Source organism: Grammomys surdaster, unplaced genomic scaffold, assembly GCF_004785775.1.
Source record: "Grammomys surdaster isolate TR1022 unplaced genomic scaffold, NIH_TR_1.0 64, whole genome shotgun sequence".
Taxonomy (NCBI): domain Eukaryota; kingdom Metazoa; phylum Chordata; class Mammalia; order Rodentia; family Muridae; genus Grammomys; species Grammomys surdaster.
Window position 1 is genome coordinate 9,012,553 of NW_021604566.1, and position 16,023 is coordinate 9,028,575.

The window sequence follows — 16,023 nt, forward strand, 5'->3', positions numbered from 1 at the left end:
TAGGGGTAAGACCCTTTCCTGAAGACACCATGCATCTAGGTCTCAGAACAAAGAAAAATTAATCTGGAATTATCCAGGAAACTCTTTCACTACTAGGTTTCACAGCACTGGAACATGCTATGCAGACTTTTGCTGGAGATAAAAGGCATCAGTGGTATTACCCAGCTCTGAACTTTGCATGCTACAATACAATTTTCTAGGCGAAATATGCCCAGGAATGCAAAATGGTAAGAATTTCTACAGGTGTAACCAACTGCTCTCCTGACTGAATTGAAGGACTGTTCCAGAGGGAGGAATTCAGCCAGGTAATCATGGCTAGGAAAATTGTCAGTTCTAAGCGTGAACCTATTGGTGTTGATTTTCTGGTAATTTTTGTTGTCAAAGTGTTTCCTACTAAATATTTGTGTTTACATTTATAGATTTGTGCTGCTCTCAACCTTGGTCAGGGAAGTTTCCCACTGAGGTGGATAACAGTTAACACAAAGATGTAACTGTCCATAGTGCAGGGTGCTGGGAATAAATGACTGAAGGTGCTAAGCTGTAGATGAAATCTGTTCTTCAGTACTGACACAGCTACCCAAGGCTTAGGGCACATTGTAGAGGGGGGAAAGAAAAGAATTTAATAACCAGAGGATGGGGAGGAGTGCTATGACATCCTGACCTCTGGATGTGACCTCTTGATGCCCATGTAACCTCAGAGCAGCTGTAGTTACCTGCACAGACCTTCATGCGTTCAAGTCAGTCAAAAGTCCCAGCATGGATGGAGGAGAGGCTCTTAAGTTTTCAATTCTATTAGAAAACCCATTTTAGCAGGTGATAGCTATTAAGGGAGGGAAAGTCACTCTTTTTGGTGCTGGGAGGATTAGTATACACCCCATGCCCATCACTACATGTCTATTCATATATGAGAAGTGCTGACTGCATTTAGTGGATTATATAAAACAGATATGAAATTGGGAAGGAGTTGTATTGGGGAATTGTCCTCAGGGGAGTTGGAGGGAGGTATTGACAGATGGCTATGACAAAAATGAACTGTGAACATATATGAACTTTTCATAGAATAAAACATTAAGAGAAAAAATGGCCATTGGCATATGTAAACTACCTAACAAAATCAGGATGATTTGTTTTTGTTTAAAATACAGAGATTAGTTCAATTGATGAAAAACTATACAGTATGTAACATGAGTTCTACTCAGGTTTACAAGGTCCAAAAGTGATACTAATACTATTCTATAAACACTGGCCTTTTAAAAAGAATCTGAATACAGAGCAGCTGGCATATTAGTAGCTGTGATACCTTAACAAGTTGGCTTCTATTATCATAGTGTAAGGAGCATTTATTTATGACATCACAAATCAAATAAGGAGCAACTAGGGTTCATTCAACAATATTGAATCAATATTGCAATTTTGTAGAAAGCAATTTTGATCTGAATAAAAATCGGTCATATAATTGTACTGTGTGGCAGAAAAACGGGGTCCTAGGTTGGGTAGATCCTAGATTATGAGAATCTACCATTCTCAAAGAGTTTATTCTTTTAAAAAAGAGTTTTAATTACAATTTTTCACACATACACTGTATATACCAACAACTCTCAATCCTCTCCCTTACATCTCCCCTGCCAAAATCTGAAATTCAAGTCTATTTATCTTTTTTTTTTGTGACCTATTGAAATTAATCGAGACCATCTGTATGACAAATGGTTTGCAGCTATCCACACCTAAGTGAGCTCAGCAGTAGATACACAATTAAAGACAGAGACCCATTCTTCTAGAATTCAGTGTCCACTGGCTCAGAGCTGTGCTGCTTCCTTTTTCTTTTTTTTTTTTTTTTGATAGAAACTTGAGTCCCCTGGAAAAAGGAAATCTCAGTTGAAGACTTGCCTCCATTAAATTGGCTTGCATACAACTCTATGGGACACTTTCTTAGTGACCAAATGATATGGGAGAATCCAGTTTACTATGTGTGGTAATAGCTGCTAGTATACAGCTCACCTCCATGATTTCTACTTCAGGTTCTTGCATTGGCTTCCTTCAACAACCCATAAGCCAAAGAAACCCTTTCCTTCCCAAGCTTCTTTTGGTCTCATTAACACAAATCTAGCTAATACAAGAGGTAAATGTGGAGAGTCATGAGTATGCCTCCTTCCTTGACTGATTTTTGATAATGCATTCTTGTGTGGGCCCAGTGCAGGTAACTACAGTTTTCATGAGCTGAGGACTGCATTGATTGGAGAAGTCTGAAGAACCATGTTTCTTAGCTCTGTACCCTGTCTTCCAGCTCAGTACTTCATACTACCTCTAGCACAGTGTGTCCTGAGCCTTACAAGAATAGTATCAGTGGCTTGTATACATGTGGCCCCACAGCTGATACTTGAACAGACAAGAAAAAAAAAACATTAGTTTTTTAAAAAACCTATATACAACATAAGGACAATTTATAATAATATATACAAATTAAGGAGTTTATAGTAGACAGTATTTAATTCATATCAGAAGAACTGAAGGGAAATTTCTCAAGGTTTTATAATTAGTGAGACATCCATCAGAGGTTAGATGAACTTAGGTGAAAAGAATGGTGAATAAGGGATAGAGAGAGTAATGTTTTGAAAGTGATCAGTTTTTAATATGTTCACCAGTAGAAGCAGTATAATATGATAGGTGAATAGTTTTCCCACAGAAAATGAAGATTAAAAACTAACATATGCTGATGGCATATTGCATGCCTATTGTTGTCTTTTACCACATCACATATGATATCTCAATCTCTACAAGGTTTTACATGTTCCACTTGGGCTACCCAAAGACACACTTTATAGAGAAAATGAACTATGGGTAAGTAGTAAGTGCCTTAAAATAGAGCTAGTTTCCCTAGGCTTTGGAAACTCAAAGAAGGGAGCAGTTCTATTGGTGTTTAGCCGATGTCCTGGAAAGAAGTGGAGCAGGATGTAGGGATGCGGTCAGATGGAGATACTGCAACAGTAGAGGGATTCACAGTGAAGCTGAATGAGAGATCAGTCTGAAGGATCTCAGCCTGTCAAAAGTGATGGACATTCTCCGGGGAGGACAGTGACCAGAACACAAATAGGGTGAAAGACAAGTGTGCACATGCACACACACAGGAAAGTTACAATTAAACACTTGTATAAAATGTCCTCATGAAATATAGTTCTATATACATTGAAAATATCCCAGTATGGAAAAAATTGGTAATGTGTATTTTGGGAAAAAATAATTCTAGAAAACTATGCTTTATAACTCTTGAACAATTTAACTGTCTGCCAATCCTCAACAAATGACAGTGCAATTTTGCCTTATTATTAAACTACTTTTCTGAAATCATTTCTGAGTCTCTGTTTTTCATTTTTCTTTTGAATTACCCAGTTGCTTTCCCTGATCCCTACATGCAAATTATCTCCATTGTTTTGGCCTCTACATCCCAACTCATTTAAAAATATTTGAAGTAGTTATTTTCTATTCTGCTCTTTCATAATTATAATCATTACCTTATCATCTGATACTTCTTTTCTCTTTTATAAAATTCATAGTGCTTCTCTTACTCAACATTTCTCTTGTTATAATGTTTCTAAATAAACGACTATTTTTCCACAAAACAAATCTCCTCATAATTAGGTGGACCTTGTGCATTTCTACTAGGAAGCACTTACTTATATTGATGTCAGTAAGTCAAATTTAGAAAAATAAAATCAACTCTGGTTATTTATTTTAGAATAATTCTAAGTCAAAGCATGCATGTAAAAGTAAAAATTGTATTTGAAAACTGATTAATTTTAATATTCTTATGGGAAACAACTAAGTTCACCAACAGGAATAAAAAAACCCTAACATTTTACAGAATTTAAGTATCAAAGCACAATATATTTTCATAGAAACAAATACATCACTGCCATAGGATCACACTAAGGAAAAGTTTATACATAAAGCTGTTTGCCATTATGAAAACCAGTGGTAATAATAATGTAATGCACCAATTCATCCTTGTTAGACTTTTGAAAATTACACTTCCTGGCCTGCAGGAGTATTTGCCAGGATATAAACAAAAAAATGAATTCAGTTCTAAAAACGCTAGCAAGCTCTGTCTGTTGTCTCATCCTCTAGTTATGACATGATTCCAACAGTGTTCTCACAAAACTGCTTGGGCTTTCCCCACATGCCAGTGTGGCCCCTGCCAAAGTACCAAATATTTTCACTTGGAAATTAAAAGATTATTTTAATACAAAATAAAAAGTGCAACATCAGGACTTAATATTTGGCACAATGCAACTTAATACAAGAGAAAAACTGCCCAGTCCTTAGAGTAAGGCAGAGATTTAGAATAGGTCAGAACACAGAATTGGACTGGTTTTGGGGGAAAAAAGTGACTTAAAAGTTTTTTTTTGTTGTAGGGCTGATTGTTTTTCAATGCACAGATAATTCTCTAAGGGCCATTCACAGTCACTTTAGATACACTTCATCAGTGGCATATACAAAGCACCATATAATATAAGAAATGTAGAACATCATGACTATATAATTAACTGTAGAAATAACTGCTAAGAAAATATAGCAATATTTAACACAGGATTTCTAAAACCATTAAATGTTCATTACTTTTCCCAAAGCTAAAGTCCCATGTTTTATTTTATACACTTTGTCTATCAAGAGTGGCCCGCATTTGTACTCTGGAGGTGGGCTGGCAATACTTGTTTCTCTTCTGTACAGCAATGTTACAGTCGTATACAGACGTCAGAAATGTGGCATTTGGAGCAGACTTTCTGTTCCCCTTCCAAGTGTTCCCAGTCAAACAACAGCAAATACCCGGAATGCCTTTCCTCCTGTAGGGTTCTGTAAACTGCAAGAGCACGAAAGTGACATTAAGGTCATCTGTATATATAATCCTCCCAGTAAGTCATGCTCTGTGAGGACATTCAAGCAAGTAACTCCACAAAGCCAGACGGCCCAGCTGTCTCAGACTGTCAAAATTTACTCTTCCGCTGAAGCTCTGGTAAGGATAATCCCCACGTAGCACGCGGTTGCCTGCTGGACTGAACATTACTAAAGTAACTTGAAAAGCTCATGAAAGACAGTAGCCACTGTGCAGTTTCACAGCCTCTGGAGCATGATATCATGAATTGCCTCCTTAAGTTCTAATACAGTGGAATGAGGCCGTGGATCTTTCACCCTTGTTGCAAGGATACTGAGACTGCACTTTGCAAATGGTTTATCTCATTTATAGTTATTTACAACTCAGAGCCTGGCCGATACTTAAGCAACATTGTAGAGAGTACTGGCTTATTATCATTTCTTAACTTTAATACAATACAAATACAAACTGTATCACCATCACTCAGTGTAAGTCAGCATTGATAGTTTTGAGAAAAATGACAGTGAAATTTAATGATCAAATTTGGAAAGAACTAAAATATGGAAATTCTGTGTGTGTGTATGTGCCTGTGTGTGTCTATGTGTGCCTGTGTGTGTCTATGTGTGTCTGTGTGTGTCTGTGTCTGTCTCTGTGTCTTTCTCTCTACCCAATGCCATTTGAGGTTATTTTTATTTTAAAGAAAACAGTGAAAGTAATGCAAAACTATGTATTTTTATTCTAAATACATGTCTTATTTTTATTTTATACAAAATTTTGTTTTGTAGCTGATGAACAAAATAAACTTCCTTTCTATACTTATTCTCGTACAATAAGTAGGGAAAGGATTATAAAGAGAGAAAGTAAGGGTACTGACCAAAGTAAGTATGCATGACACAGTGACATGCCGTGCCAGGCATATATGTACATGGAAGACTAACTTTAAAGTCATTTCAAGGTCATGAGCCAAGATGCAGAAAGTCTCCTTCTCAGCCATGGCTTCCTGATATACTCCCATGTTAAAAAAAAAGCCACTCAATGTGTGAATCTTGATTGGGAATGGCAATCTAGACTCTCTATGGGCACCATGGGATAGTCTTTGTGTTTTTAGAAACTACTAGAAGCCCGACTCCTTTCTGCTATAATTTTGAAATATGTTTCAAAAATATCTAAAATTTAGGTATCTCTATAAATAAATGAAATATTGATGATTTTAAAAATTCATTAAAAGTTTATTTTTCTTTTTAAATAGTTTATAAACTGAGTAGATAAAATTTCCCTAGTCATAAAAACATGTCTCATTAATGAGCTGAACAACATAAGCTAGCCTGAAAAAGTTTATTTACATCACACTAAGCATACGCTTTCAAATCAAAAAAAAATTATTTCTAGGAAAAATAAGACTCGTTGTGTTGGTCAAATACTTAGTCAAATAACTGGATTAGAGAAATACTCAGTGCCTTGCACACCTAGAAAGAAACATAAAAACTAATCTAGAAAATATGAAAGAGGATGAAGGAAATTTCCTTTTTATAAGATCAATTAACAAAAGAGTGGTTCTCTGGGTAATCCGATTTCCATGTTGATTTTTCGTAAGCCTACAGGAGACAGCCACGTCTGGTACTACAGTTCCTCTCACCCCAGAAGGAACAGCAGCCATGCAAGGGCTCAAAGGAAACACATAGTTCAGCATTCTAAGTAGAACTGCAGAGCAGCAACAAGTAAGACACCCAATTAAAATCTTAAATAATATGTGTTTTGGTGGACGTTACCTTTCTGAGAAGATTCCATTCTGAAAAGAAGCAGTGTACATCCTTCTTTTATCCACAGGCATGACATCCACATAACCACCATGATTTCGAATCACCCCAGCATGTACCGCTGCTCTGCAGATACTAGACAGCTGAGCAAGTAAAGACAATAGCCACCATTAGGAAGAAATTCCATTCCAGACTTGCCTAGCCTCTGCCCTATAGCGCAGCCAGTGAGCAGCTGCTGCATAATATTCCACTCATTAAGGGGTATTTGGGAAGTAATGCATCAAACCAGCTCTGAGCAAGTTTGAGTGTAGAGGCTAGACATAGCTGGCATAGCGAAACCTCACTACCACCAATACTGTTCTGTCCCAGCAGAATTTTAAAACCAAAGGAGTACAGAGCAAATTAATTCCTTTTAATTCTTCAAGCACTATTTGACACCGTTCATAATTCTCAGCCTTTACTGGTAGATATTGGGACATATGCTATGGAACAATCACAATAAAGAGGAATTGATGCTCCCTTCCTTCTGATTTTACTTATAAGCAACTCAACCATAGCTCTTCACATGCCTGAGATCCATTTGCCAGAATGCAGGCATACATGAAATGGAAGGTTTCATCAGCAGAAATCTGATGAAAATATAATCTATGCACAGCCATTTTACTATGCCATGCTTATATACTCAGCTACAAAATCTAAGCTAAACAGGAATTCTATGAAGGAGAAGCTTTATTTAATGCTTCTGATCCAAATTTTCAATGTTTAAAACTACCGTCTTCCAAAGCCAAATCCTTTCTTTTGGACCATGGAAGTCTTCCCTCAATTCAAACATTGGCTTCCATCAAAATATTCTATGGAAATGAATCAATAGCTGGACAGGAAGGATTTGACTTGTTTCAATAACCCTCAATCCATTTCACCTCCTGATAGTCTTTCCCCAACCTGCTGCAGGTGTCCATTGGGTTCTTTTCTCAGTTCACAATGCAGATGGTTTCATAAGGGTTTTAATGTTCACACAGGCGTGCATGTCTGGCCTGACCTTGCTTTATCATAGTGCGCTGACCCCTGGGCATCAGTCAGGATTTATTAGCTCCAGGGGCCTGAAGGCTAATCCTTCTTCTGTTTTGCTCTATTATAAAATGCAGTCTGTCAAAGACTGCACGTCGTTCCTCAGAGGAGGAGGCATCTCACATAGCAGGTTTAAATCCAAACTGCACTGGTCACTGGATGCAGGATGCTCATAATAGATGAAATTAAAAGTAATTTTTGGACATTTCAGTATTCCTCTTGTTTTATTAAAATAGTGTAATCAGCATTCTCCCCCTTAAGGCACTGGAAATGCTTCCATATGATGATCATTAATCCTGTAGGTATTTTAGAATACAGTTTTGCTCTTAAGCATGCAGTCAACAGGCATTCTCCCTGAGTTCAGAGGTCAAGTTTCTTCCTACCCATACTTTAGAAGAATATATTATTGAAATTATGCATTTCATTTGTGAATAGAGAGGAATTTTGAACAAAGTCAGAACTAATACAATCTGTAGTAAGCTACAAAAAAATATGCCCATAGTAGCAGGATACATCACATTGAGCTCTATAGGAAGAAAAAGAGCAACACGCAGGGGAGGAGAAAGCAGCCGGAGAGAAGCTAGTGGACTCCTCTCTATCTTTCCATACCAACCTTAATTGGAGAGACTACACATCTTTTGGGAGCAAGAACATTTGGGAGGCTTAGTCTACAGCTCTGCAGTTACTGTGCGATAAGAATCTTCCAGTTCACATATTGTCTACAGCTTTAGATAGGACCTAAAAATTATCTTAGGCTAGAACTTTAACTAGCAAGAGATCCCTAACAAACAGAATAATGGGGAAGGGATTTTGAAAGACTTCATCAGACATGACTAAAATGAGAAGTTACAGAAATTAAAGGGAAAACGTCTAAGGAGTGACTCCTTTTTGTGTTCTATGTCCTGATTCTGCATTGCTTGGCAGACAAAAAATGAGCAACTGAATTGCCCAACTGCTGCCTCCAGAGAACTTCACAATTAATCATCACAAAGGTCACATTGCTTGGTAACACAGGTCAAAGTGAGAAAAGAGTTAAAAGAGTGCTGTTCTCTTAGCTCACTACACACTTCACAAAGCAAGTGGTAACACTTGAGAAATAAAGAACATGACAATGACAGGAAAATTTCAAAAAGATGTATTTCAGGTCTAAGAATTTGAACCCAAATGCATGGATGAGTGATTTCCTGAACCAAACCCTGGGCCAGAGTCTTAGGAAAGACATCAAAGGGGGAGTTGAACTGGACAGGATTTGGACTTAACTGAGTGATAAGAAAAGTAAGAGGAAGTACATAATTCAGGTTTTTGTATGCAACCAAATTTCACTGACTTTATACATCACCAAGAGACTTTCTACATTTGTTTCTGTAACTCCTTTCAAATCTGCAATGCCTTCCAAATATCTACTGCAAAAAATCGTAATTCATCATCATGAAAACACAGAATCTCTATCTCCATGGGCTAGTCATATTCCTTTTTCCTCTCACTTGCTCTGCCTCCCTCCCTCCAATAGGCAGCAGTTTTTATGTGGACAGAGCCCAGCAAAACTGTATTTGTTGCATGTTGCATCTACATTCAGCAACAGTTCTAGCTAGAACGGATAGTCCTAAAACCCTCTAGTAATCAATACTCCAAAAGGCACTTGCAATGAGTGTATTCATTCTGAAGCCATCTCTACTAGAGCTTGTGTTCCAATCATCCTAAATGTGCTGGCAGTTAGCGCCCTTTTGTATGTACATTAACAAATTACCTGTTTGTGACTGCTTATTGTTTGTCAAATGCCTCCTTGGCAATGAACATATTAGTATGTATGTATGTATGTATGTATGTATATCAAAAATTATCAACTATCCAGTTCACATTTCAGACACAGAAGAACCAAAAGAAAGATTAGAGAGAAACAAACTGAATTTTCCTTCCTAAGAATGCCTCCAGGCCCTCTCGTTAAGTTTCTCATATACAGGCAAGACATTCTGTAAAATAGTGAAAATAAATAATTATACAAGCATATTTTATGTAAATATTCATTTATAATTAACTATTCTGAAAATATGTATAGCAGTTCAGAAACAATCCCATAACTCTGTGTAGGGCATATATGCACATACAAATGAGCACAGATATTTAGATCTTTGCAGATATTGGGAGCTGCATAAATCAGCATACTTACATCAGAGTAAACTCTGGATCCGATTACACGAGCGTAGTGTGGATTTGCCTGCATACAGTTGTGAGGACAGTACACTCTGAGAAACAAACACGTAAAGTGAGCTGCTATGTTCTGTACTTCCTATGAACGAAACCTATGTAGAAATGAAGTCAACATTACAGGGCCTTCTTACCTTCATCTCTCCAACAAGAGATCAATGGCATAAGCTAGCACTTGACAAAGTGCCTCCTTTCATGTAAGCCTGGGTTTTGTTGTTGTGTGGGTATTTGTTTGGTTATGCTTACTCACACTTTAGAATTTAATGCAAAAAAAAGTGTAAACAAAGACCTATGGAACTCAGGGTTGGAAGAATTTGGTAAAGATGTGACTTGACAAATCAGTGTGTCTGCCTGTCACTCACTGTATGCTTCATAGCATGTTTCTTCTCTGTGTTCACAACTTAGGTGTCTTGTTCAGGGTCACGGTCTTAGTTTCATGGACATTTAATTTCCAGTTCACATCTCTGGCTGGGATGTCTGTTTCCACTGCGAATGCCTGCTGCTGTCTCAGCACTTCCTCTTACATCTAATACGTACCTCAAACTTATCTGGCACAAAATAAAATTTATCTCCCATCAAGTCCTGCTCTTCTGTGCCCTTCCCATCACAACACAATGTAAATGTATCACTGCAGGAATCTCAGACAAGGCCTTTATTGTACATAGGTTCCTCTTTAGTACCTTACATGCAACTGGACGGTAATTCTTACCACTCGTAGTTACTGAAAGCATACTCAGCAGCTCCCTCGGTGAGCTTAAACCATGGTAAGTGCAGATCAGACAGTGTGTAACTTACGGCAGCAGCTTCCCTTGTGATCTTGCTTGACTTGATTCTCCTCAATCAATTTACATATATGTAAACTAAAGACGGAAGTCCTGACATGCCATTTATCCCTTCCAATTATCCCAAAGGCTTTCTCCCTCACTGAAAATAAATGAACAGCTCCTTAAAATATTTTCTACATTTGGTAAATTTGTATATGGCTCTTCTACTTTATTTCCAAGATCCGATTAAGGGAAATTATTCCTCCAACATACAAAATATGCTATGTGCTCATCCCTCGGGGCCTTCATATTTCTCTTTTCTGCATGGAACGCTCTTTCTCCTGGTAGCCTATTGTCATTGTAATATCTGATTGGCTATGCTAATTTTTAAAAAGCTTTCAAAACCTTGTTTTTAAATTGAAACATCCAGTTTATAATAATTAAATACACTCATAGAATTCAAGAAACTATCAATTCATATTTTTAAAAAACAATGTTACTTCTTAATTGATATTCTATGTGTCCGTGTGTCTGTACGTGTCTCTGGGTGTCTGTACGTGTCTCTGGGTGTCTGTGTATAGTTTTCCCCTCCACATACACAAATCGGCACTTAAAACGGAAACCATTATTTTACACAGTATATGAGACTCAACTTCGTAACTATATGAAAATAGCTTGAGCATGATAACATCCATGTGTTTTCTAATAATATCAGTAATAATAATAATAACAATAACAATAATAACACTTACATTGAATTTACCCTTACCAATTTAGATATATCCTCCTCAGGAAATAGTTTTAGTTGTTACCTCTAAAGTTTGTGTAACACCATATACTGTGTATACTTTGTCAAATATATAAGTCAGAACCATTTAAAGGTAAATAATAAATGATTTTTGGAGGGTGGATTATTATAAGGAACAAAGCTAGAGGTTCTGAAAACTGAAATATATCCCCACTGACTAGAAATGATCTCACTAAATGTAAAAGCTACTGAGAATTCATCTCCCTCCTATGGAAGCTGTCAAACTACCTCCCTTTCCCTCGGCTCATGCTGTGTGTATAAACTGTGCCTTACTCCTAATGGTCTGCACTTGATCCTCTTCCTACTTGAACAAGTTCAAGTAAAGAAAGGTGGGGTGGGACACTTGTTTATGCTGTATTTACTATTATTCCTTATGTTCCTGAGAAGGGGTGATCTAATAGCCAGTCCTTGACTCCCATTTGCTTTATGCTGTGAATAAAATTGCTAATCACTCATTTAGGCTTTCAATAGGTATTGAAAGTTCTAAGTATTCACAGTGAGGCATATAAGGTTTACATCAATATTGAAGAATAGTTATTTATTATGTATTTAATATTTACTTCAAAGTTTACTTCAAATATGGAACCCCTGAGGACATGAAAATACAGTAAATTGTGGGTCTTCACATTCTTTTTGAGGTAATTCCTTTAAGGATATAGGATAGCTATGTCTTATGTTTAAGATCAGTTTTTCACACCACATCTGAAAGTGAGCCTCCTACAGACAGAAAAGGAAGAATTCTTTTCCAATCTAATTGGCTTTATTTTCAGTTACCAGCTGCAAGTCGATTCCTCTAATTTAGGAATCGCATAACAATGTTAAATGTGAATCACACTGATCTCTGTTGGAAGAACTTGTAGAATGAATGTTATCGACAGTCCCACATGCATCTTAACCCACATTACTCTGGAGATAGGCAGGGCCTTTATGAAGGAACTTGGCTAAATGATGTCAAAAGAGAAGAACCCTTATCCAATCGGATTAGTGCCTCTGCAAAAAAGGATAGATGGGAAAGAACTCTTCACATCCTGTAAGAACACATGTAAGAAGAACGACAAGCTAGAGAGTAAGTCACAACAGTGACCAAGTCAGTGGCACCTTGATCTTGGACTTCCAATCTTCAGCAATATGAGAAATAAATACCTGACATTTATTATAATAGTTTATGTGAACTAGTACAAACCCCGTCTGGAGTATATGAACATGTGATCACATGCATAAGTTCTTAGGCCATGGTATGGCCAACACTTAGAGAAGGTACAATAAGGGTTCTGGGGCACATGTAATGTGCAATATCTAGGAAGCAAGTCTAGATCATAAACAATTCTATACCTTAGAACCTGAATTTTATAAAAACAGATATCATAGACCAAAGTGCTACATATTAAGTGACTATGCAGGTACATGTGCACATATACAAATCGCTATATTTATTACAAGGATAAGAAACTGTGCAAAGATTACCTGGGGCAATGCGAAGCAGGCTTATGAAATGGACAAAGTTGTTCCACTGTAGTTTCACACGTCACAGCTTGAACTGAAGTTAAAGCAAAAACAAGTGAATTCCTTTGCAAAACATCCCATACAAGGCAAGACAACAAGTAAGAAAATAATACTAACCTGTTACTTTGGAGACTGTGAAAGAATTAGCAGAATGATATTTGCTGAGGACAAAAAAAAAAAAGTCAATCATTTTGGGCATTAGCAACAATGTAACTCCTATACTGTTAAGGGCTTTAAATCTTTAAAAATGTTTGTTAAAATGTCTGGACAAATACTGTAAGCACACATCATTTTTTTCACAATAAATCTATACACTCATGTCCTTTCTCCACAGAGCCAGTTCAAGCCTTTAAAACAATCAATATAGAACAAAATGGCAAAATGACAACTGTTTTAAATGGGTAGTGGTTATTTATTCAATTATTCACTTTTGTTAAAAGGACTACAGTAAATGAATGAACCTCTTCTTTTTGTAGGAATCATCCAGTAAAAAAGTGTACACAAGATTAGATATACCATGATATATTAAAATTTTTAACTTGTTTATGTATACTAAAATTTTAAAAAATCATTTGTTATTGAGTTATGGTTAATTTGAAAGTGATATTTCAACATGATTTATCCATTAAGTTACTTGCCTAGTATTAAAGATGTAAAACCTTAATATTTTGTTTCTACCAGTTTCATATTCAGTGCTAATATTCCTCATTTCTAATGTGATCCTACAAATTAAGATCTTTCTCTTCACAAAATGAAGAAACTAAAAAATGTATCACATTTCATATTTCATTAGCGTCTCTATAACAGACAATCAAAAATGAAGTTTAAGGTAGAAAGACTGTCCCTTAGCACATCGTTACCTGTATCTGCTTCAATAATGACTATAATTTATTAAGGATTATTTATAAATTTTGCAAAGTGAATAAACTAATAAATTGTACTAAGAAGAGACATTGCCAATGAGTAAAGCCACACAATTTGTACACACAAAACGTCAGGACACCAGTTTGCCAGGAACATTCTAAAGATTATACTTATAATTATAAATTCCATTTTTTGTTGTTTTTTTTCAAGACAGGGTCTCACCATGAGCTCTGACTGTCCTGGCACTCACTGGCTGGCCTTGAATTCACAGAGATGTGCTTACTTCTGCTTCCCAAATGCTGAGATTAAGGAAGTGCACCACTATACAGCAATGATATATTCAGCAATGAATTTCAATTTAATCTATGAAAGTTCATGCAATTGTACACTTACAAGGAAAGAGTATATGCTCTAATCCCTAAGGAAAGTTTCTTCTGTGAGGTTCAGTATTGTCTTTTACATAGAAGAAAAATGACGCTACTCAAAGACATTTCAAAAGAGTACACTGTTCTACTTTGAAGCACACATGAAAATGTTCCCTTTTAGAATGTGACACATCATACTAAATTTACGAAGCACTCAGAAAGTGATCAATACTTTTCCTGTGTTTAAATTACACTTAAATAAACAAACAAAAACGACAAGAGTACATTGCATGGTTAGAAAACTCTTCAAAGTCTTCTCTTACTTCGTAATCATATTTATTATATTAGTCAAATTACCATCGCGTGAAAAAAGACATCATTTCATTGCACAAAATAACATGCAATAAATTAGCCTTCTCTAGGTTATTTTCTGTCATAGCTGAAAAATTTACTTCTTAACTTTAAAAGTTAGCTGTAATTTTAAAACCTTTTTTATTTTATACATGTAAGAGTTTTTCCTACATGTATTTATATTCATCATGTGCATGATTGGTGCTTGCCAATTTCAGGAGAGGGCGTTGGGTCCCCTGAAACTGGAATTACACACAGTTGTGCCCTTCAGAAAGAGTGCTGGGAGCCAAATTCTGATTCCCTGAAAGGGTAGTCAGTGCTTTTAAACACTGAGTCATCTCTTCAGCCCAGAAACTAACTATACATTTGCATATACTTATTGAATCTGTTGAAAATTAAAAAATTTATCATGCCAAAAAGATCCCCATCATATTATGTATGGGAACTATAAGCTAAAATGAACTTGAAAAATTAGTAACTTCCATTCCATAAATTCAATTTCATTTCATTTTTCCCTTGATCTCTTGCCAGTAACTTTCCCCTGTCCCCTCCCCCTCCCCCTCCCCCTCCCCCCTCTCCCTCTCTCCACGTGGCAGGGGCCGGCTCTACTTCTACCTCTACCTCTCTGCTTTCTCTCTCTGCTCTCTCTCTCTCTCTCTCTCTGTCTCCACTACCCTCCTGGCTCCCCTCCCCCCTGCTTATTCAATGCTAAAAAAAAAAAAAAAGAAAAAAGAAAAAGAAAAAAAAAGAAAAATTCGTAACTTCCAATCCATAATTCAATTTCATTTCATCTGAGAGAAAAAATTTGTTTGGGCTCTTACCCAATTGTTTGAATGCCATTTCTGTTGGATTTGATGAAGTAATGCTTTCTCCCTTGTCGAGTGACATCTACCCATCCGCCATCATTGTCTATTATTCCATAGTGGATGGCAGCTCTGCAGATACTGGATTGCTTTCAGAGAAGGAAAAGGCAGAAGATATTAAAGAATTCAAGCTCCATATGAAGAAGCAAATGACTATACAACTTTAACTTAAAAAAACATTTCTGAGAACAAATATCATATGATATACTTGATATAAGTTGCAATTTCACATTAAAAATAGATATTGTATGAAAAGGTTGCACCTTGAAATAATTTTAATTTCTACTTACCATTTCATAGTGTACACTCCCAATGACTTTAGCTTTACTGTCCAAGCAGCCAGCAGGGCACTCGTACCTAAGTGACAGTCGTGGGAAAGAAACTTTAGCTTCTCTGGACACCGGCACAAAATGCACACACTTCTTTTATCTTGTCAACTGACTTTGAACTGACAGTGACACCCACCTGTTGCAGGTGGTCCCTTTACACTGGTCTCGCAATCTTACTTCGCAAGAAACAATTTGAGCTAAAAGAAAAAGAAACAAACAAAACCCAGATAGTTTTAATAATTTCAATGCTTCTAAAATGGGTTTTGCATACTATTAATT

The 16,023-nt window shown here is 36.5% G+C and overlaps 1 protein-coding gene across 1 annotated transcript in view; it reads right to left on the reverse strand.

Annotated features, from left to right (window-relative positions):
• Nucleotides 1-3,753: 3,753 nt before the first annotated feature.
• The window catches only part of Crispld1 (cysteine rich secretory protein LCCL domain containing 1), a 34,213-nt gene continuing 21,943 nt past the window's right edge, over nucleotides 3,754-16,023 (reverse strand). The window contains exons 8-15 of the mRNA XM_028769528.1: nucleotides 15,881-15,941; nucleotides 15,706-15,772; nucleotides 15,374-15,504; nucleotides 13,090-13,133; nucleotides 12,934-13,006; nucleotides 9,860-9,935; nucleotides 6,637-6,767; nucleotides 3,754-4,855 (exon numbers count right to left, since the gene is read on the reverse strand). Coding sequence (XP_028625361.1) covers nucleotides 4,804-4,855; nucleotides 6,637-6,767; nucleotides 9,860-9,935; nucleotides 12,934-13,006; nucleotides 13,090-13,133; nucleotides 15,374-15,504; nucleotides 15,706-15,772; nucleotides 15,881-15,941 — 635 coding nt within the window. The 3' untranslated portion in view covers nucleotides 3,754-4,803. The remainder of the gene's footprint in view (nucleotides 4,856-6,636; nucleotides 6,768-9,859; nucleotides 9,936-12,933; nucleotides 13,007-13,089; nucleotides 13,134-15,373; nucleotides 15,505-15,705; nucleotides 15,773-15,880; nucleotides 15,942-16,023) is intronic.